Below are 23,822 nucleotides of genomic sequence, written 5' to 3' on the forward strand. Positions count from 1 at the left end.
ACAATGTATTTATAAAGAGAACACGGCGAATAAAACAGTTTGAATGGCTGATTTAATTTATAAACTGTCCTACCATTGTATGAATATGTTCATGTAAAATATTAATCTTTCAGAACTAAGCTTTCTCTACATCTTTTCTACATCAAGTCAAAGGCGATCTTAGAATCTAGGGGGGGGGGTTGGTTGGTACCCCACCCTCATCACCTGTACACGCCAATGCTTATCAAACCTCATGAATACATGTATACACACACATCTGAAATATTCTCTTTATCACACATACATTAAAAAAATCAGTTTTTCCATGAGTCTTAGCACTGTTGCTGACCAGAAAAATTGGATCTATCAAATCGAGTCTTTCCAGACTTGTGTTGGATCCCAGTCAAGTCTTCATAAGCTGCTCTCATCAGCAGTAGGCCTCATTACTGCCACTCACAGGTCAGGGTTGTTATTGAAAATGTGCCCGAGGCCCCAAGCATTTGCCTGGCATGCCTGTCCTGTCGGTGCAAGTAAAGTACATCCATCCATCGATGTCTCCGAATAACACAATTTTTCAAAAAAATAATATACTATCAAGTGACAGTGTTAATATTCACCAGAACCCCCAATTCAATTTAGCTCTTACACTGCATTCATGACAACTCAGGTTTATTCAATATTTCTCTCACATCTTTATTTCATTCACTTTAAATATCATTGTTGACCTTTTTATTTTTGAAATTTCACTTTTTTAAAAATCTTTTATTGTCCATTAATGACCCCGTTTGTATACACCTCAAAATCTGAATTCCAAATGGTTATTATAATTTAGTTTGTTTCGTCAGGCAAAGCTCTTTGAATTGATTTGTTTGGAAAGGCTGTATAAACATAATTAAGTATGAAGTTTGAAGTTTAGGCGTGTCCACTTCCTATTCTCTTGGGGATTATTTTATTTAACAGTGCAACAAGTACTGTGAATTCTTGGTAACCACATTTCCATGCACCAAGCTTTGTGTTCAGCCACATTATATGATAGACACAACAAAGATCTTGTCTTTACTTGTTCAAGCGAGGAGACAAAAAAAAAACCCGAAGGTTCAGTTTTCTCATTTGCAGTGGAAAATAGGTTTCAGTATTTTATTGAAAGTAAGCAATAAATAATACTGTGATAAAAATAGTTTATAAGTACTCAGACTGTACATCATTGTTACAAGATAAGAAATTTCAACAGGGAGAGGGAATAAAAACAACAGCAACAGGATTTGCACTGTGTCTTCATGACTACATCACAAACAAGAGAAAAGGTGTCTCTACTTGAAGCTTTGACTAAATGTCACACGAGAGAAAAGACAGAAAACTCTTTGGTTCCTTGTCGTTCAGTGGAACCTGTGTTGTGAAAGCAAACAGGACAAACGCAGACGCGAGGAAGAACGAATCAGGCGTGAACTCTGAATGAAGAACTGACAAAAACACGACGTGGATGAGTAATAAATAAGAACAGAGGACAGAGCAGTTAAGAAACAATGAGGCTCCATATAAAATCTTCAATGTTATTCGTTTTCTTAACAAAAAAAAAAAAAGGGTTTGAGAGTGGATCACACCGCTTTCAGGGTCACTTAGTTAAGCGGGGATCAACTGAGGCCTCAGTGAAGTTGGTCCATTGAAGGAGTTTCCACACTTTGGACTCTGTACACATTTCAAGTCCTTGTGTACAACAGAGCCTGGGTGTGTTTCTCCAGAGGTGAGGAAGGTTTGTTTTTGTTAAAGGGACGTGCAGGTTGTAGGGTTGGGTGGGGATTAGTGGGGGAGTTTCTGCATGCAAGGTCAACTAGAGAGAACCTGAATTTCTGATTTCACTTGCATCTGAATTAAGCCCTCTGTATCCCTCCTTCCCCCGCTACTAATTATATATGGCTTTATTCATAAATTCCAGAGTTTCATTTTGGTATCACAGATATGGAAAAAATAAAGAGAAAAGGAAAATATTCTGTGTGTTTCACATGATATCTGTTGCCTCCATCACCTGGCTCAGCAGCAGTATCACAGGTGATGGGTGACTCACAGTGCTGACAAGTTTGTGAAACTGTCCGACAACTCCAGCAATTTGTCTGATATTCACACATCCTTTGACCTAAGAGATGCATTTACACAAAAGTACGGGTAATAAGCTAAAAAGAAAATTACAACAGTTAAAAAGGGCAAAGGATATGAATTAAGTTATATCACATATCAAAGTCACTTGAGCATAAAATCAATGATTAGAATTCAAAGAGGAAAAAACATACATCTGGTCAATAGAATCAGGATTATAAAAAAAAGATTATAGATAAAATGTCTGTTGGTAGAAATATACAAACTCCAGACAGTTAAAACATTCATACATACATCTGAGAGCAGAGCTTAACATGGGCACAGTGGAGAAATGTGTATTTGTGTTTAAAACGTGTAATGATTAAGGGAATAGAGGGGGAAAAAATGATTACATAATAAAATTCTAAAATCAATTAAATGTCCCATCAGTCGGCATAAATATAACAATGTTGATAAATCTAGAACGTTTCCTCTAGGGATACGAAGTATTAAGGTCTTTCTCTGTGATGACAACAACAACAAAAAAAAACATATTTTTAGAGTCCTTGATAGTGAGTTCAGTTCATCATCCTGGTCTTGAATGCAGGGAATTCCCCTTCATCCTCTGACCAGTGGCTACCTATAGAAATAATGAGGATAAACTGAAAAGGGGAAAAGAGAGATGAACGAACACAAGAGGAGAAGCAGGACAGAAGCCGAGGACCAGGTGGGGTGGAGATGGGGACGGGGTGACGACACAAAGGGGAAAGAGAGGAGAGGAGAGGCGTAAAACGTGCATTAATAGAGCTGAAAAGTCCAGTACAAGAAAGCTTTCTTCTTCTAGGAAAGAGAGGAAAAGTGTGCAGTGAGGAATACTCTGATTGTTTCTGTGGCCTCGTTCAGACCTGGTATTTAAGGGGGAAAAGGATTTTAAGAAACATACTAAAACATAATAAAATTTACACTCACTTAATTCTAGGGTGTTATCTTTTCTCGTCTTTTCCAAGTGGAAACTAAAAGGATGTACTGCTGACAGACAGCAAGCTGATGATCTACAGCTGCTGTCTTTGGCAAGTTTGTGTCACTGAATGAAGGCTTTCAAATGACAAAGTCATAAAATATAATACTGTAAAACTGCAGCGCTCGAGAGGATTGTCAGCTGAGTCAGAAACACATTTCTGTTCACACGTAAAATAATGTGGCCAGCATTGCGTTTCAAAGAGAATCAAGAATCAAATCAAGATGGATGTTATCATCAGGTCTGAACGGGGTCATAATTCGAAGGACCAGAATGATGACGATGATGCATGACATCTTACCATTGTGTTAACAAGAGTAGGTCCTGACTGTGGCAGTGTCCAGCCTCTGTATAGACTGACTTCCTGTGTTTCCATGTTGGCAAGAATCACATGCAAAGACATGCCGTTAGTTAGTCACAGCATCATAAACAAACTGCAGAGCAGCAAAGCCATTCATCAAGTAGACAAGGAATTAGAGCTCAAGAGCTAATCAGAGAAGATTCGACTGAGTACACACACGCACACTCACGGTAAGACTTTCTCCTTCAACTTACCATCCATTGGACTCCTCTTTGGCTGTGTGGAGGGAGATGCCGGGCTGGTGCTGGTCACCCGGAAGTTGGCAGGGAGTGTGTCTGACACGCCCAAGGAGACCCCTCTCATGTCTTTGGGCCTGAACTTCTTCCTCCACGATGGAGCTCGGCGAAAGTTCTTATCGTCATCCTTGAAAAGAGGCGGCAAAGAAATAGCAAGGCAGAGAGAAAGAAAGAGGTATGGAAAAGAGTGTGTGTGTTATTTTCACAAATGGCTTCACACTGGGTTTGTGTTCCTGTGTAAGGGTGTGTGTGTGTCCGTGTGCGGTCACCTCTTCCACTCTTCTCTCTGTACCAATGGCCATCAGACTGTTGAATTCACGATCAAGAGTTGCTCTGGCCTAAAGAAGAGAAGAGGAGGATAAGATAGTTGCTGAAGTCATGATATGGAACAAATTCAAATGAATGATTCAAATACCAATTAGAGAAAGCAAAAAAAGAGCAGGAACTTTATCTGCTTTTATCTCTCCCCACTTGCTAACCACAACCCAGCTCCTACCCCTGCACCCTGCAGTAAGGGTTGTAACTGTACAACTCTTAAAAAACTGAAACTTTACCTTATGCACGTGCAGCCAAGTGTGCTTGATCATTAGATGTGCATAAGTGTGTGGATGTGTGTTGTGTCTACCTGCGTGTTCTGTGTTGGAATCTGTAACAGCAGAGCCAGGGTGTTGTAGTCAAAGGTTTCGTCAAGGGCGAGCAGCGCCCCGTGGATTCCGCTCTCATACAGGTTGGAGCTGTACTCTTTGAGTCCGATGGCCTGAACCCAGCTAATCAAACGTTCGTTACTCCACACCAGCACATCTGAAACAACAACAGAGTAACAGACATCCTTCTTACATTCATCGTCTAGTGCTTTATCATCCACATGAGGGTTGCAGGGCTCACTGGACCCAATCACTGCTGACAGGGCTAAAGACAAGGTACACTCAGGAAAGGTCGCGAGTCCGTCGCAGACCAAAGGCATACAGACGAACAACCTTTCACTCACATTCAGACCTATTCAAAACTGATAGTTATTGGCCTTGTGTTTCTGCACACAGGCTTGTTGGATAGCGGTTGGATTATGTAAACACAGCAGTTAGAGTTCAACATCATGTAGAACTGATGGTTGTAAATGGTAAGCCTTAATTTTTATTATACTCATAAGTGATAACTCAAAAGGTGTGTTATTTGCATGTACTATCTGTGTGTGCCTATGTGTTGATAAGGCTTTGTAGTTGCTTCCTCCTGGATGCAACGATAACATGTCATAAGCTTTTATTTATGATATGGCATTTTTTGGCATATGAACGGTACATGGTACGGTAAAACATGTCTATGGTCTCTTGAATTAACCCTACAAATGTGTTGCCACATCCCTAAAAAGTGAAGGAAACTATAGGTAGCCCAACCTATCCCTGGATTCAGTGAACATGTTTTGACAGGAGATGATGGCTACCAACAACATAAAAAAACAACAGATTTTAGACATTAAGTACTAGGTTTGTGTGTATGTACTGATTAAGCATGTCTTGAATCGACCTGGTATAACACACCTTTTCCACAGCACATATTTTTCAAAATTAAACAGTAGGAAAAACTAATTTTACCAGTAATATTATTTAGGGTTCTTCTCCAGGTTTAACTAAAACTCATATAAGCTGTCTTTTCCCTAAATAAATGTTTATTTTAAAACTGCATACACGTTTCCTGGATTTTTAGGATGTATTCAAATAAAGTGATTGAGAAATAATTACACTACATGGTGATTATAGCATTGCTACAGCAAATTTAATGGTAGCTTAGCACTTTTGCGCATTGTTCTAGTTCACACTGGGTGCCTGTACAGAGTCCATCTCAGTTGCAGAGTACATGGTGTCATTTGAAGAAAGATGCTCCTGATTTGAGATATATTTTTACCTCTCATCTCTAGCTGAGACTCCTCTCGCTTCCTCTCCAGCTCCTTCCTGTCGTAGTTGAGCCTCCTCAGACACATCACTCCACACTGAAAACTGTTCCTGATTCAGAGACACAAGAGAGTTCCTCAGCAAAATCTACTGTGGAACACTGACATTCATTCTTTTTTGTGCATGTCTAACTATGGCAGGGCACTCTATGAACACAGGAATCAACAGCATCATCAAAAGTATGCAATATGGGAATATTACATTGAGTTTGGTCTCATTAGGACAATTATTAATAATCTTAATAAGGGGGTTACCCTGCGCTGGCATTAACCCAGGCCAACGATCGGCTCAGATTTTACACTTTATATTTCTATTCTATTAGAATAATAATAATAATAATAATAATAATGAACAGAACATAAAACAAAACTTTAACCTCCGACATGTTTTACCTGTGGAAGCTGTCCACCATCTTCAGCTGTCCTCTGAGGTCCTTCTTGGTAAGGTGGTCAAGCATACGGGCATCTACTAGGGACTCCATGAAGTAGGAGCGGTACTGTGGTAAACCGAGGCTGGGAAGCCATTCGTTACCAATCCACTCATGGTTCATGTCTCCATATGCCAAAGTCTGCAGGCAAAGAAGAACAGGCTTGACCAGTGTCTCTGATGAAAGCATACCAAGTGAAGCATATTATGTAATAAGGCGATTACTGATCCAGATTACTGAAACACAAGAAATCTGTGACCCGATCATGAGGGGCAAAGAGGAAACTACTTGCAAAACTCATCAGCAAGTGTATTCTCGTGCTGTAAGCCTGTGGACTAGGCTTTACAGGTGTTAGAGCCATCGTCCCAATAACTGATCTTCAACCCTTCAAGCATCACTTTTACAGTATAGATTAGATTTCAAGATTTCTGTCAAGAATTCTTCAACTAGAATTTTCAATTACTTTTGTTCAAACAAAAAGACTTAGAGTAAAGGATGGAGGAAAGTGGAAAAATAATTAGAAGGTGAGCAGAGGTGAGTTTTCAGGGAAACGTGTGCAAACCTGGGCCCAGCTGCCCTCGTCATCCTCCTGGTGTTAACGTGGTTAGAGTGAGCATGGTGAGAAGAAGAGACAGGTGAGGGGTTAGTGCAGGCAGCAGTGCAGGGTTAAAAGCAGCTCAATGTGAAAAATATCAAACTGATAGAACTACAAACCAGACCAATAAACAATGAGGGGGAAAAATTAACAGCATAAGAGTGAGTGATATGGATGAAGTCATTATAGGCGTTTTAGATTTTAAATTTTTTATAAATTATATCTCCTAAACGATCATAAATTGTATTGTATAATTGCCTGTTAAGATTAAACACCAACTCTAAAATGTCATGTTTCTGTATCAAAGTTGTGCAAAACTGAAGCAAACTGCTCACGATGACATGATGTAAAAAAACATTACGCCTTAAGTTGCAGCCATAATACATTATATTGTTCTTAAAACTATAATATTGTAGAAAAAAACTGCACTGACAGGGTGTTTCTCACAGGTGATCCTCTTCAAATTAACCAAATGTATTTTATTGGGTCCAATAAAGGTGGACCCAAGTTTTACCCATTAGAATTTCTTTGAAAGAGCACTGCATTATCTTTGCAGTTGTCACATCAGTTCTGAAGGGGTCTCTTTCTGTTCATACTCTGGAATACAGATCATTTCTGCTTTGCCAGTGGAAAAAAAGACAGCAGGGGTGAGAATTCCTGCACACTTTGCTTTTAACAAAGCGCAAATTAAGCAAACGCTAACCATAGTTTGTTCACATCATGAGGAGATCTGGTATCAGTTTGCCTGAGGTTGTTTGTGTTTTTAGCTTGCACGTATGCGTGCAAAAAGGGTTTGGAAGGCTAAAATGGACCATGTGTGAAAACCGCCACAATATAGTGTGTATGGCATTAGATGCTAATCTCTAAGCAGTGAACAATGAAACAACAATGATACATTTGACTGTTAATATAGCAGTTAAACCGTATGAACAACTCCTGGAACATTTGCACTATCTAAGCAGCAATAAGATGTCGGTGCATCTTAAATCCACTGCATCAGGATTGGGTCATGTTCTGACTGTGTATGATGATGATGAGGATGATGATGATGATCCCTGTGCTCTACTGTTTATACACACAATAAAAATAAACCCAAAGTTAAAAATAAAACATTAAAATGTCAGACACTAACCGATTATACAATATCCAGGTTTTCTGAAGTGTGGCTGTATGAACCTTTTGTTAAAAGGCTATAAAATTCCTTCTTGTGTGTCCCGCCCCCAAGCAGCCATGTTTTTAGTGAGAACAAGTCCACACATCTCAAGCTGGTTTGAGGCACAGAAGGTGAGCATGGCACAATCAGCGCCAACCATGTATTGGTACCTCATACAACCACTCTTGCAAAAATCAAACTCTTCATTTTATCATCAAACAACCACCACTGGTTAACGGTTAGATAATAATTCCAAATGTACATACACCCTATATGGTTGGAACACACAAAACACTAGCTATTATAAAGGCAGACACACATTTAGGTCTAACAACTAACATCAATCACAACTATGAGAACAGACACACTACAAGCTAGCAGAAAGAGACGCTTTGTTACAAGTTGCCCCGTGAGTCTGCAGGAAGCCAGAGGTAATATGATATGGGATTTTCGATTAAAACTGTCATCAACGTTGATTTTAATCATTAAAACATGCACGCATGCATGAAGTCAGTGACATTTGGTGCACTGGAGGCAACTCGTAACAAGCATCTACAGTCACCACACTGCTGATGCCAGAAGCCACCAGCGTTCGGCCAATCAAAATGAACTAACCGTTGTCGGCGTGGCTGCCAAACTTTCCATCTCTTCATGTGTGACCCAAACATTTCCTGTGCTCTGATCAAGTGGCAAGCCCCAATCACAAGTGAGCAAAGTGAGAGAAGTATGCAAAGAGGAAGTGACACAGACAGAGAACAGGTTGGAGAGAACAAAAAAATCAACAAGTGCTTGTTTTTGTTAGCATTAACTGTTATTAGAAGATTAGAGAAACTAGTTGATCCCATCGTTAGTACGAGTTGAGTACAGTTAAGTGCCATGCTGTATTGGGGTGAACGAAACTTGTGGACAAAGCTCAGTGTCTCAGCAGTATCTGTATAAATGTGACAAATAGATTTGAGTGAGCAACTCCTGTACTATGTGTTTTTGTCAACAAACCACATCATAAAATATAAGTACCGTTCTAGAGGTGGGCGGGGCAGAGGGGCTAGTGAGAGACATGATTTCCTGGATAGCGAGGCGAAGTTTCAGACGATGTAGCGGGTTGCTGATTCCAATCTCCCTTTGGATCTCGGTGTCCGACAGCGCTGACATGATGGCGCCGCTCTTGACATTGGCACGGCACGCTGCCACGTACCAGGCTGGCATACCCACCCACAGCTGAGACGAAGGACAATCAGTTATCAGAGTGGATTACTACCTGCGAGACATTTGAATTGTGTGAACATTCAATTTAGAACAGCCGTACCTCCAGCCAAACCACAACAGTTGGTCCGTCCCACTGGGCGAAAGGCAGGCCCTGCATGCGAGCCTCCTCCAGTAATTCATGCCTGAGAGACAAAACATACATTATAGCTAACAAGAGTCCACGACCCAAGAAACTTAAATGTCCCCCGTTAGAAACTCCAAATATGCACTGGATCAGACTGACCTTTTGAGAATAAGTCAAATCAAACCCCACCCCCAAGACATTGACTGACATGCAGACTCAAAACAGAGAGCAGGAGTTTGAGAGAAAATGAAGAACCCCAGGAAGGTTCACATAAATATGTTAACAACCTTCATCATAAAAGACAAACAACGAATCGCACTTGTCAACAAAAAAAATCCCCTGCCTTTCTCAATAGGGATGAGCTGACCCAACAAATACTAAGGATCCGATACTGATTTTAAAAAAATTTCAGCTGAAAAAATTTCAGAAAAAGAAAACAAAAATTAAACAAGATCTGTACATCTGTACATTTTCTTTGTGATAAAAGGTAAACTCTAATTTGTGATTTTTAGGAAATATTCTTGTTATACTTGGTGGTAAATGCATCAGCACAAATAGAATGGTTGTTCAAAAACGTATTATTAATATCAGTATCGGAGATGAAGCGGCATCAGGTCATCCCTGATGTTCAAGACCTGAGGTTCAGCCAAATGTTAAACTTCTGGACAAGGACTTCTGGACTGAGGAAGTTTTGTTATTCAGATAAGTTTTCTCCCAGAGCCAGTGCTGTGAGAGTCCACTTACAAATCCCACTTGTATGAATGCATTCCTCTATAACATGCACACAGGGCAGAGGACAGAGACAACTTTCAAATATCTTGCATTCATGTCATGCACATCTTCAGTTTGTCATTAGTGGAAAGTATAGTTACAGGAGTTTTTTTAATGGGATATTGGATGCAGCTTTTGAGTCAGGTTCACTGATGATGTGAAAATCAAAGAGAACTGCGGTACTTGGCCACTGGATGGTGCTGTATATCGCAACCACAAAGAGAACGTATTGGTTTTAATTAAATGCTGAGGGCACCAGCAACAACAGACTGATTCTTCTCACATGTGTTACATGAGCTTTTTTGTAGACAAGAACAGACACAAAAAGCTATATGGTTGAATTCTGCCATGAACCTCTTTTCTTGAAGTTGCAAGTGCATAACTTCATGCGCCAAGAGGAAAATTTGTCACTCACTAAAACTCAGCAAACACACATTCCTGTTAGTTAAGCTCCTGTGAGGAAAGCAGGTAAAGAGGAGCATGGAAAAACCGTCAGACATTCAGAGTGACAGTAGTTTGGGCTCAAGTGTGGGAAGAAGAAGAGAAGGCAAAGCAAAAGCAATGTGAACCAACTTACCCTGTCTTTGGACTACAAATGGAATGAGGGGGGATGATAAAAAAAGAAAGAATGAATTGATACTGACTTAAAGGCCAAAAGGAAGCCAAACAATATTAATGGTGTCGTCAATGTGTCAGGATGAAGAACAAAGAGGGAAAAACATGAAATCACTGTAGGAGATGAGTGCAGTGGAGAATGGGCTGATGGGAGTGAGCACGAGTCAGATGATGGAAAGTGAGTGAGTGTGTGTGTGTGTGTGTGCATGCGTGAGCCAGTGCTGTACTGCAGTAGGAGCACCATCCCACAATAAAATTGATCATAATTATTTTACAATATGAAAACTCCAGTATATATATTTGAATCAGTAGAGGTACCCAAATGTACCTTTTTTCAGAAGTTAAGTCTCTTTGTAGTAACAAAAACATGTATACAAGTTCTGGAAAATAAGCCAAAACCATCAGATTCTCCAAACGTCTAAGAAACTTTTTAGTTGTTTTGCACGAAATGTACCACTAAAAGTACAGAGTTCAGTACCCAACCCAACCCAACAAAGTGTTAAAGATACTCTTTTCAATGTTGGCTGTACTCATGTATTTATCTGTCACATTGCCCTTACTTCACTTCTAAATTAATACTGTTTATTCACATTTCTATTGATGAGCAAACTAGAGCTGCAACTAACAATTATTTTCGTAATCGATTAATCTGTCGATTATTTTCTCGATTAATCGATGAATCGGTTGGTCCATAAAATGTCAGAAAATGTTAAAAAAAACATTGTTCAGTGTTTGTCAAACCTGGAAATGACGATGTTCTTGAACGTCTTGTTTTGTCCACTAATCGATTCATCGATTAATCGTTTCAGCTCTAGAGCAAACACATTTAAGCTGAATTTGTACATATTCATAGATGAGGCAGTGACTAAATGCAATGGTGTACATAGAATAAGAAAGTCCTACATGTGCAAAACGATATTATCCATATTTTATAATGTCTGCTGAGCAAGCCCAGAGTAAATTAACATTTGACGCCTACTTTTTCTGCAGCTTCCGGTTCTTCTCGGCCGGGCCTCCGAGAGTGCCCATTCCTAAACCATCCTTAGGGGAGTTCTCTGCCTCAGGTGTGCCAGCTGTAAACATAAAGGGAGTAAATGCATAGAGTACATACATGAAAAAATGTGGTGTAGTGAATCGAAACATGGTCCCTTGAGTCTGACCTAAGCCAGGCGATTCCTTGCCAGGAACACTGGGTCGGCCCTTCTCCTTCTTTCCAAAGAGGCGGCCAATAGACGATTTGATGCTCTTCTTCTTGGCTGCTTTGTTGAGGGAGTCCTGGCTGCTGTTACTGCTGCTGGGGTTACTGCCCTGTCCATCCTGCAGGCCTGCTAGACTGTTGGGACCAAAGGGTGAGTGATTATACTGAGGGAGAACATAGAGAAATTGTTGGCAGGCACAGCTCTTACGCTCGAAAATCTCTTATGTCCTCTTGGCTGGCAGCATGACCTGCGTCTCTGTTTAAACGCATGGAGCGTGGAGTGCTGGGTGGGGATGTCTCACAGTGGATGGTGGCCTTGTCGTCCTGAGCAGACTGCAGAAAAAGACACTTCAGTTGCGTGCAATTTTTCATCACTTTGGTGTCCAGGATTTTTGACATATTTGGCCCAGACACTGCATATGAAAGACTCATGACATCAGCTGCAAAGACTTATCGCCACTTGAAGTGGACATTGTTTTTGCTTCGTCTACTGGTTCATTAATGTTTGGTCATAGAAGGAAATCTCTGTGGACTACAGGCTTTCATGTCACCAAATGTTTCAATGGAAGACTCTGCTCAGAATGCATTGTCAAGCTGATACTTTTGTCATCACAGGAGATTTCTCCAGCATTTCAAAGTTAAGAATATTTCTTATTTCTTAACAAACTGTACACCTATTTTTTAAATTAGTTTAGAACTTTTAGATGCAACAGCGAGCGGTACACCAAATAAATAAAATATCAAAACAACAATAAAGTGCAGCGAAAACATTTCTTTCCAAAAGGAAAATCATAAACATTGTCCTCTTTCAAGAATTATCGCTGCAGACATTTCACATGTAAAGTGTCAAAAAAAATAAATAATAATTACGGCGGTAATAACGACTTAAATGTGGTGGGCTGACGAGACAAAGTGATGTGAACAAAAAAAAAATTCAGAATCACCTAATCAAGACTGTAAAAGAAGCCAAAGCAAAATCCCAAGTACATTCAAAGACCAAAACCAATTTCATCCAAACTTTTCACATTTTAAAGCCTATTATTATTATTAGAGTTAGATTATTAGATTAGAGTGAAACATTTGTGTTCAATAGCTCTATATCTTGACGACCACTGATCCAGATCGACAATGAGATTAAACTAATAGTCACATTAAGAGGTAATGGAGCGTTTTATTCACAGCTGTGAATAATTAAGGATCAGCCAGGAAGCACATGCAGGTAAATGCACCACCATTTACAAATGTTTCTGTTTCAGCCAATCCAGAAATAAAATAAGCACCTACGTTGTCAAACGAAGGAGGCCAACATTTAAAAAAAATAATATTAATAATTATTAATACTAATAATAATGATGATAAAATAATAATAATAATAATAATAATAATAATAAATAAATCCGTTTTCAGGGCTCAAAACACCAGGGTAGTGTGGACGGCAGGCATACTTGGAGAATAATTTGAAAAGTGAATAGTGTGGATGTAGCCTAAAGATGAACATTGTGGAGGCTACAAATAGGAGAGAGATGAGAGAATTAGACAGGCAGCTGACACAGCAGAGCACAGCACAACTCTAGTTTACCTTCCTGCGATGCTTGCGCAGGTCACTAGGCTGAAGCATGGCAAAAAAGGAGAGAGAAGAGAAGCAGTTAGTGAGACAAATGACAGCATCAGCAGTAGAACCAAGCCATGCACAGATACACAAGCGCAGGAAACCACAATATTGTATACATTTGCTCATATAGACTGACACGCACACACACACAGTGGGATCTTAAGGAACTACCAGTTTAGAAATGCAAGGAAGACAAGAAGTTCTTGACAAAAAAAGTCTACAGGAGACACTGCAACCACACAGGAGGTCAGGGTCAGGACAAGGTCAGATAGGTATAACCTCACTCGAGAAAATGTGGGATACCTGGAAGAAGTGCAGAACTCGACTAATCTCCCTATCGCATTAGCCCAACTTTGAATTTACTAACAAAGTATTTTTAAAAGAGTCTTACAAAGAATAGAACCATAAACACAATGAAACGTGTCAAGATCAGCAGAGTTTCAGAGATGGAGAGATTACTTCAGGTCATCTGTATTCTATGAAACTAATGCGTCTGTCCATGCTCATCCATGCTTTTTTTTTTTTTTTTTTTAAATAACCTACAAATTAAACTCAAGAAAGGATTTTTCTAATAATCCTGTCTACTGCAGCTTTAACATCAAAGCTGAAATTGCAGGTCACATCTCATGAGCTAGTTCACCTCTTGTGATATTATTCATATTAAGTCCTCCCTCTCTCTCTCCTCCCTGCCTCCCTCCCTCTCTCCCCCACATTCCTCACAGACCTGGCATTAGCTGAACAAATAAACCATCAGCATGCAACATTTCCATGGGAGTTTCTCCTGCCCCCAGGGGCAAAATACTGCATCACCCATTTCCTTTCCTCAATTGGCACAGTAAGGCCACGGCAAAGGAAGAGATTAGTGAGCTATAAAAGGAAAACAGGAAGAGGAAATTGAGTCACAAAAAATAAATTTAGTCACAGAGAGTTCTTATAGCACAATGTTCTTATTTGGGATGTTCTCACTACTTACAGTAATACTGTAAGACAGATAACAGTTATAGAACCTCTTGCAAAATCTTCAATCAAGCCAGATTTAATTTTGTTAATCGATAACTTTACTTTTCCTGGAAATCTTGTGGTTGTTAAATGCAGATCTGGTTTAAGTTGAAAAAATTGTTTCAATTACACAATCAAAAATTCCTGAAAGGACCGATGCAGCTCCAGTGTTACTAGGAAAACATTTTGGGAAGCTGTCTCTCTGTCCTCCTGAGCACCGCCCACCAGATATGTATGGACAGCCACAAGCACTTCATACACGACAGATGACACAATGCATTCTCTCCATTTCTAAAAAAACAATGAAACCTATTTTACTGAGTTTATTGTCCGACCATCTTTGAGATTCTTTGCAACCTACCAATGCTGGAATAGCAACCTTTCCACTGGGACCAGTGCACACACCTACTTAGAAGACTGGCCAATAGCAGCACCTCCTATCTCTGCACTAATTGGTAAAAGTCTCCAATGACAGGGCAGATTTATCTATATAAATCTGTATATACTTGAAATCATGCGCAGCCCAGAGTCATCAGAGCCCTTTTGAGGCTTGTATGGCTCTTCATCTCAGAAATGCCAGACCAATTTTAATCCTGGTGTCTATTCTGGTTTGGTCTGAAGAATTTTTAGTCAAAGAAATCTAGAAGGTTGCCTTCAGCTGAATGATTTGAAATACCTTCTTCCACTGCGTCACGTCTATAGCTGCATTCAAATGGAACTTGCAATCTTGATATACGCATCATATACAAAACCAGAGCTTCCAGGAAACATAGTTAATAGGCCGTGTTAAAAAATGCTCATGCCGTGAACGTGGCTAACAAACCCATTGAACACACATTTATATAAAGGGTCTAGTGTTTCCTCTGGTACACAAATTGTACTGCTTGACAAGCCACCAACAGAAAAGCTCAGTAACAACAGACCGGTCGATGGCGACACTCCTCACAGTATACATATTATGTATACATAGGTAATATTTGTTTTGAGACATCCTGTCATCCAGAATGGCCCTTTAATGCACATCAGACAGAAAGAGATTATAAGCACCCTGTGCATTTTTGAAAACAAAATAGGGAGAAAGAGGCAGACTGCACCCACTGCAGGGAAGAAGGGGAGCTGTGGAGGGACATGCAGGTACCTGTAAGTAGGGCGCATAGCTAAAGGCTTGAGGGAAGGAACTGAAGCCAGTTGCACCATAGGGCAGGTAAGTTAACATCTGCTGGGAGATGGAGCTCTGGATGATGCAGGGATCATAGCAATACTGCTACGTGCACGGGGCATTTACCAAAACACACACATTGTTATACACTGTCACATATTCACACAATATGTTAGTAGTTAGTAACATGATGACATTCAGGGCGCATACAAAGAAAAAAAGTATAACTAAAAACAGGTTCATGGTATTAAAGAGCACATAGACAAACATGTTCTTAGATTTTAGTAAAAAATAATGTCTGGCTTGTTAGAGGTATGGTTAGGTATGTTTGAAGTGAGGTTGTATAAGGTACTGGTGCTGCCTTCATTTCCAAGTTCAATTCTGTTATTTTGATATAAACCCACTAATGGAGCCAGCAGTAGCACAACAATAGCTTTATCCCGTGGGCTAAAATAACATATTTTGTACATGGACTCTGATGGTGTGGGGAGTGAAAAGTTGGAAAAGGATTTCTAACAGTACTGTTAAGTGGTGAATATACTCTCATAGACTGTGATAAGTTATAAAAACATTGCTTCCGACTTTGTCAGACATTTGATCTGTTGTTCCTTCTCAGCACAGGAGACACAGAGTGTGACACTGACTCTGACTATGTATAAGTTCCCTTATCCATCCCCACTTCCAAGAAAATTCCTGACTGTCCCTTGAAGACTCATTAAATTAGGAAACTGATGACTCCTAGGAAACAAGGCAAGAGTGTATTATCCAATTCAGGAAACGTATGATAACAAAGAAGGCATTACCAAGGTCATGACACCCATGCGGTCCAGCTCTCTGTTGGGGCTGCGAGGAATTCGTCTGGGAGTGGAATGACCAGAGCCTGGGGGAGAGCCACCCAATGAGGGTGTTGGAGGGATGGAGCCCATGGAACGGAAACGTCCTCCAAGACTGTCACCACTGCCAACCCGACACTCAATCTCCTCTGCCCGGATTGCTGTGTTCTCCTTCTCCTCTTGAATCATTCTGCAATAAAAAAGAAAGGAGAAGAGGTAGTGTTACATTTTCCATAACATTGTGGTGAAAAATATCAAGACTCAAAGCTGTGTCACAATACTTGTACCTAATTTCATTGTTGATGGCGTCGAGCTGCTCCTGCAGCATTAAGGCAAGAGTCTGTGCATCAGCCTGGCCACCAGGGGACAGCAGGTCGACCGAGCTGAAAATGGTCTCTCGATCCTCCTCCAGGTCTGAGGCATCCATGTCACTCTCAAATGCCTGGGCCACATTTGCCAGCACGTTGGCCTGCTGCATTCGCTCCCACTCCTGCTCATTCAAAGTCTGCACCTACAAGAAGGAGAGACCAAGGTTGCAGGAAAAGCAGATGTTTGAAGCAGAGAAGGGATGAAGGAGACAGAAAGAGCAGGAGGAGGCATATGAAAGAAACAGATAAATGGTTAGCTGGATAATTGATGAATCACACAGACGTGTGTCACTGCTCTTCCTGTTGACTTACATGTCGCTGATGTCCACAGTGGAAGAAAGCCAAAAGAAGCACAAAAAGAAACTCATCAGGAAGAAATCAAACAGGTAGCTGAAGGAGTGAGGCTAACCATATGAGCAACACGTGTCAAAAAATGAACAAATTCAATAATAATCAAATCTAACATGTTTTTAATCATGAAGTAACTGAACATCTCATGAGATTAACCTGGACAATTAAATCTCACTTTTTAATGTGATTTGATAAAACTAGTCAGAGATTAAGCAACATTCAACATCTGAATCTACAGTTCTCAAATGATACTTATACTGTACAGCTGGGTTTACAAAACAAACTTTTACCAGAGCCTACATGACTTTCCAGTGTAGTTACCATGTACCAAATCAAAGCTCAGTGTAAATATCTTATACTATAAAAATGACCCCACACACACAGCAAGAGGTACTTTCTAAAAGTGCAGGAACCTTTGATGTGGAGGTTACAGCACTGCTTTTTTTTCAGTCTGCAAAATTCTTCTTCTCCAAAGTTCTTTGAATTTGCCCCAAAACATTTTCATGATGATCTGAACAAGTAAGACTTTAAAACAGAATAAAATAATGAATAATTTACTGATCAGCATTGCTGTGCTGGTTCTCTCACTGGCGTTGTCTTAACCGTCTTACGAGACACAATTAAATAGATAAATAATAAGGTGCAGAAACAGGTTGTTTAGATGTGAACTCATTACAAACTAAAAATATTAACATGATGTGAAAATTGTACCGACTTATTACAGGTTTGATAAATATTAATTTGCAAAATGATTGCACAAAAAAAATTAACTAAAATATGCATCAGGTATTCAACGGTCTTTAATTTTCCTGGTTTCTTTTGGTAGAAACACGACAGAAGAGTATTAGATGAACCAGCCCAATGCATTAAAAATTAATCGATGTTCAGAGGCCGTTTAGCTCAAATTTCATGAGTGTTCTATACAAATAGCAGCAGGTGACTCAGGAGCTCACCTTTGAGGGCTCATCCCGCAGTGCTGCCACTCGTCCTTTTTGAGGTCGCCTCAGCACCAGAGCACTGCCATAATGATCTGAGTTACTGTCCATGAGCGAGGAGGCCGACACTGGATACCTAAAGTCTGGAGTGCTGTCCAGCTGAGAGTGACTGGAAAGACAAAAAAAAAAGAATTAGAGTGAGTTTGAGAGGTTAGAGCCTGAAACCACGAACTACACCACTCAAACAGCTCACCCATGAAGCAAGGAGTTGCTCCTGCTCCGACCCTGCTCGTTCTCTGCCCTCATAGTCTCAATCTGAATTAGGAGCTGCTCCTACAGGAGGAATTTCACAGAAGTGAAGAAGAATGAAGTCTTTAGTCAACAAAAAAGGACACCAACGCATAAAAAGATCCACCTTATACTTTAACCCCTCACCTTCTCATGGTGAGACTCCTCAATCAGCTTCTTGGTGTGGTCCAGTTCTCTTATCAGAGCATTCTGAAGAGAGATAGACATAATATCAGACACTGATAAAAACATCAACTGTCAGCTAATCATGCAACATGACATGAGAAGTTTACGAACAATAAATATTGTTTATAGTTAAGAAAGTGTCCTTGGTCCTACTCAAGCTCTCAGGAGGAAACATAAATCAAACCAGGAAACTTCTAATCAATGTACATTCACTGTACCTACACCATAGATCACTCTGGGCAACACCGCCACCTTTCTCAGTAGCTGTATCTCAATTGATCAAAGGCTAAGCCCCACATTCTAACACAGATAGACCAATCACAACAAGTATCACCTTCACAATAGATTGGGACATTCTGACCTGATACTAAATAGAAAAATTCACAATGTCACTATTCTGTTTCAGGAATGTTATGATGTTGTAAGAGTAGAAATGTAAAAAGATGAAACACAGGGTTAATGCAACTCGCTTGGAGTCAATTTCCTGTTAAAGCAAACATACAAACGACGATAACATTTACTACGCTGGCTAGCTAATATTAGTTAATCACTGTTGATGGTATGGCCAATGGCCAATTAGATATTAGATAAGATAGGTTAGGCCAGGAGAAAGTGGCAATCGTGACGTCACCCATGAGAAACCTGATCTCCCATTTTGAACCCTCAACCCTTTGAAATAGGTCAGCTGAGACGCAGCACTGACACAATCAGCTTAAAAGGCAGCCTACAAAGAATGCAGGTTATAAATTGGAACGACTTTTCAGCCACCTTATCCTCCAGAGCGGACATTCTCTCTTTGAGGTGCAGCTGGAGCCTCTCATTGGACTCCGACAGGAGCTTGTCCACTGTCTCTGACAGGCGCTTGTTGTGCTCCTCATTCATCTTCTCCCTCTGCCGCGCCTTTAACAGTAAAGTAAAACACAATGAGTGTTATCAGCAGAAATAGAAACACAAAACGAACATGGAGCATACACAGTAGGTTACTCAAGTTTCTTCACACTCACCCTAAGCAGTTCCTGGTTCTTCTCCTCCAGCTGAGCTTCCAGCTGCCTCAGTCTCTCCTCAACATTTCCATGGCGCTCCTCAGCCTGAAATTGAGGAACAATGATTTATTATTATTTTACCACTTATCTTTACCTCCAAAGACATCCTCGCGGCTCAGTATACCCAACCCTCTCAGCGTTAACGCTGCACTCAAACATACACGGTAGAGACTAGAGACGATGTTGTTGAATCACACATTGCTATAGTTACGATGTGTTTTCGAAGTAGCTGCTCTAGCAGCAGCCAATCAAATCACATTATGCAAATACTTCAGGACAAATACTAACCAATCAAATTATGTTTATGTGCTGAAGGGCAAACAGTACATGTCTGAAAAGAGCCCTCGGACAAGGCTGTTCTCCCCCTTGCCAACATGATTGTCAGAGAGTGCACCCAGAAGTGGACTCCCCAACAGCCATTGTTTTAGCGACAATAGCAACTCTTACTACAGTTGACTATGACAAACATAGGTTACTTCTGAATACAGCCTCCACCACTAGGTGTAAGGCACCCCCACTGTCAAGCTGTAAAGTGACACATAATATGTTTGAGTGCAACGTAACTACAAGGTGTTCCTTGCAGTGAAGGACCCAGTCGATATGTGCCAGGTCCTGATTGTGGTTATTGACAAAGCTGAAGTCCCTCAGAGGGATGGAGTCACCCATATCAGAAACCAGGTACATTTATAGAGTAAGCATAAAGCTACAGGCTACAAGCTGCAATAAGAGGAAAGCAGAGGAAAATACCACAACCAGAATTCAAACAATAGCCAATGTTTCCCACAACACACATTGTTCATGATCAATAATGAAACCAATATATACTTCTCCAGTTAGGTATACTGTAAAATACAACTAGCAAACCTCACCAGTCTATTAGCTCTTAATCGTGTAAAAGCCCAACGGAGTTGTAAACATATTTCTGCGACACATCCTGTTCCAGTTTTGATGAGTCTCCATAAATATGAGCCAACCAGCTAGCATTTCTTGTTTGTTTTTAGACACCAAGGATTTGAGGACACCGTGTTTAGCAGGAAGTGACACAGCTTACCAGCACATGAAGCTACATACACATTCTGTCACCGAGTCTGGCACTGCACTTAACCAGGCAAGGATTGGTGGTAAAATATTTTTGTATATTATTATTATTGTATTTTTTTGTAAAGAAAGGGGATCAGTGGTCCAGTTAAAATGTTGCTATTGCTGTCTATTAACCTGGTTAAGTTTAGTAACAGAGATTAAATAAAAAAATAAAGGGTTCTCCAAAGTTCAAGCAGCCGTTACATATTGCGGCAAATAAATCCAGTCTACCTTCTTCTGAGTCTTAGAGTCTTGAGAGGCACACAGAACACACTAGAGGTTTGACAAGGAGGAGGAGGCAGCATGGCATGAAGACCACACAACAACACAACATGACAGAAAGAGAGAGGACAGAGATGGTTTAGTGGTGCAAAAAATAGACGCATTCAAAATGGAACATGACTTCAGTGAGTGTAGGCCTTAAAGGGATAGTTCTGCTTTGTTGAGGAGTGATTGTACGAGGTACAAACACAGCCCTATGTGTGCCCCCTGTGCCCAGAAGCAACATAAGACAGGCAGACACGCACTTAGTGAAATCATTGGGTGCCAGCAGGGGCACATGGGATAAGAGATTTAAGCCACTGAAGAAAATCATTGCAGAGAATCACTGCACATGATTTCTTAAGTAAACGTTTGCTCACTAACTTGTATATGTTAACTTGAGGGGGACACATGAACTGCTGGTCTACAGCTATTTCGTTTGATTGCAGACTCCAAAAATCACAAAATAACACATGTGAATTTACTGTTAATGGCAGCAGTGGATCAACGTGTGGTTTAAAATCATTCTACACTGACTTTTGAATGGAATGAACAGTTTACAAAGCTGTACAAACCCGTTTCAAGTCAGAAAAAAAGGCTGTCTAAGAGCAAGATAAAACAGTGAACATATTCTAATGTTGCAACCTAATGCACTTGACTCGCCATTCTACTACTAATTCACAGTGTTAGCAGTGCCAGCTAATTAACATTTACGGAACATATATTTTATTAAATAAGTCTTTTGTCAAGTGGTACCAATATTTTAATTTATAGTTTCACGTGCTGGGCCAGTGGTGCATACAGTGCAAAACAATCAAAGGACACATTGTAATGACACAAGGTTCATACACTTAAAAAAATGCCTATGCATAGATATGCTTCCTTCAAAGATGAATCACTCGTCACCACTTGTGATAAGAACTTCCCCCATGCTGTATGTGTGTACATAAGACACAGAGGTCATTCTATTCACTTTGATTCTTTTCATTCACTCATGTGGCAGTGGCTTCAAGTCAATCTAAAGTGCATGAATATTAGTTAATACTTTACTATGAAAGCTATGTAGTTTTTATGTGTTGTGTAATAGGTACACTAACTATACCTATTAGAGAATAATACAGCACAGGCAAAAAAATAGTGTAGGATCATAAGATTAAAAATTGTCTTCTTCAGTTCCATGTCTAACATTTGTTTTGGTTACAGTTCTACAAAGTAGTTTTACTTAACCTATCTTTAACTTTACTTAAAATCCTGTAAGTAAAAGAAAAGCACAGGAGAGGATCTGAGCACCAATTCAGCTCCCTCGTAAATTAAAACAAAACATTTCAGAAGACAATAAGGAATGTCAGTTTATAAACCAGAGGTGTACTGGGAGCCAGTTAAAATACTAATAAGGTACTGTATGTTGCCTGTGTAAGTTCAGCAGCAGCGTGTGATGGCTGAGACAAAGACTCAAACTATAAATGGATAAAACACACAAGTCGAATATCTAAAAATAGATCCCAGTGGATATTTGGAGTAAAACAACGGCTTCTTCAGTGGCTTCCTCTGGGATGTCCTTACTAATGCAAAGAACTTATTAAGGATGGACATTTAAAGTAAAAATAATAACTGACATTCACTAGGACTAAAGAAATCGAGGAGGGACTGGGGGAAAGTATAATTTGGCTACATGGCTCACAAAGAACATCTGAGTTTCAGGGCATTTCCTCATCGCATTACCCAGCAACAAAGCTACAGCCCGACATGGTAGGTCATGTAACATAACAAACATAATAATTTATTTGTTCGGTTCATTTTATTTACAAGAAAACATTTAAATTTAGCTTTACTTTACTTCTAACAATTTGTACTTTGTCATTTCGCCAATTTTTACTTTGAAAACATTAATCACTAGTAAGTATTAAATCTTGAGGTCTGCTGGGCTAAGAAGAATCTACCCCATGGATCCTTCATTGTTTAGGAATGGACAAATGTTGTTTGTGAGCTGCATTGGGAGGAAACGGACAAACCAAGTTGCAACACTGAGCCACAATCAGCCTAGAAATGCAGCCTCACAAAGCCCCTGAATTGAAAAACAACATGTCTTTCTCTCAATTACATCATAAAATCTTAGATGTGGATACCTTGGTGAGGGCAGCTACTCTCTGGGCGAGCTCCGCCTCCACCTCAGGCAGAGTCTCCGCCTTGCGAATGGTCTGCTGCAGCTTCTGCTCGGCCAGCTCCAGCTTCTCCTGGAGCTGTCGGTTTCGGTCCTCAGTCTACAACAGACAACAAGCAAAACATGTTGAGGATTCATCTGTATTGCATCATGGCCTTATTGTTTGGGTTCAGTTCCACTAGGTGAGGAGAGTGAAGAGAAAGGAAGAATAAAGAGGGAGAACAAGTGAGACAGGGAGAGGGATGAGTCTGGGTGGGGTGGGCAGGAAGTGAGGAAGAGAGCATTCATGATGACACAAAGACAGACAAAACACACAGAAAAAAAAGAAAAGAGACATCTCCATCTCAGTGAGTACATGTAAAGAGACGAGACAGTGTCTTGCAGGCTTCCCATTCAGAGCCTGCTGCGCTGCTCTGTGTGCGAATACAGCAGCAATTCATCAGCAGGAGTCTGAGAACTGCAGGCAATTCCTGCTGGCAGACCGACACACCACATTCGCTCTCATAGTGAAATTTTATGCGTTTTAGTGGGGCCTACTTGTCTGTAAAGGGAATCCTTGTTGGCCACTTCATTCTCCAGCTTGTCATTGAGGTCATGGACAGAGGTGGCCTCCCGCTGAGCTGCCAGGTAGCGCTTTTCCAGAGTGGTGATCCTCTCCTCCATGTCTTCCTTTTGAGCAACCGACTATACTCAAACACACACACATACATAGGCATTAGTGTGGTCTCTACGACCCAAACACCATGCAATCTTTCCACGTGATGAGATTACATACAACTTAAACACTGTGAATGTGAATTTCTGGACAACACTAGTGCAACTATAAGATCAGCTGTGGTAGAGGTGC

At 40.3% G+C, this 23,822-nt stretch overlaps 1 protein-coding gene across 1 annotated transcript in view; it reads right to left on the reverse strand.

Moving 5' to 3' along the window:
- Positions 1-2,627: 2,627 nt before the first annotated feature.
- ppfia1 (PTPRF interacting protein alpha 1) overlaps positions 2,628-23,822 on the reverse strand; it is a gene marked incomplete at its 3' end in the record, with an annotated part of 35,606 nt that continues 14,411 nt past the window's right edge. The window contains exons 8-29 of the mRNA XM_083900678.1: positions 23,513-23,659; positions 22,941-23,075; positions 20,785-20,826; positions 19,435-19,518; positions 19,199-19,330; positions 18,392-18,454; positions 18,210-18,289; positions 17,975-18,125; positions 16,590-16,813; positions 16,273-16,492; positions 11,908-12,032; positions 11,662-11,834; positions 11,481-11,574; positions 9,092-9,173; positions 8,803-9,003; positions 8,401-8,463; positions 6,003-6,178; positions 5,564-5,661; positions 4,290-4,465; positions 3,934-4,002; positions 3,623-3,791; positions 2,628-2,689 (exon numbers count right to left, since the gene is read on the reverse strand). Of these exons, the coding sequence (XP_083756804.1) occupies positions 2,628-2,689; positions 3,623-3,791; positions 3,934-4,002; positions 4,290-4,465; positions 5,564-5,661; positions 6,003-6,178; positions 8,401-8,463; positions 8,803-9,003; positions 9,092-9,173; positions 11,481-11,574; positions 11,662-11,834; positions 11,908-12,032; positions 16,273-16,492; positions 16,590-16,813; positions 17,975-18,125; positions 18,210-18,289; positions 18,392-18,454; positions 19,199-19,330; positions 19,435-19,518; positions 20,785-20,826; positions 22,941-23,075; positions 23,513-23,659 (2,766 nt within the window). The remainder of the gene's footprint in view (positions 2,690-3,622; positions 3,792-3,933; positions 4,003-4,289; positions 4,466-5,563; positions 5,662-6,002; positions 6,179-8,400; positions 8,464-8,802; positions 9,004-9,091; positions 9,174-11,480; positions 11,575-11,661; positions 11,835-11,907; positions 12,033-16,272; positions 16,493-16,589; positions 16,814-17,974; positions 18,126-18,209; positions 18,290-18,391; positions 18,455-19,198; positions 19,331-19,434; positions 19,519-20,784; positions 20,827-22,940; positions 23,076-23,512; positions 23,660-23,822) is intronic.

This window comes from Microchirus variegatus (genome assembly GCF_963457635.1).
Source record: "Microchirus variegatus genome assembly, chromosome: 14".
Taxonomy (NCBI): domain Eukaryota; kingdom Metazoa; phylum Chordata; class Actinopteri; order Pleuronectiformes; family Soleidae; genus Microchirus; species Microchirus variegatus.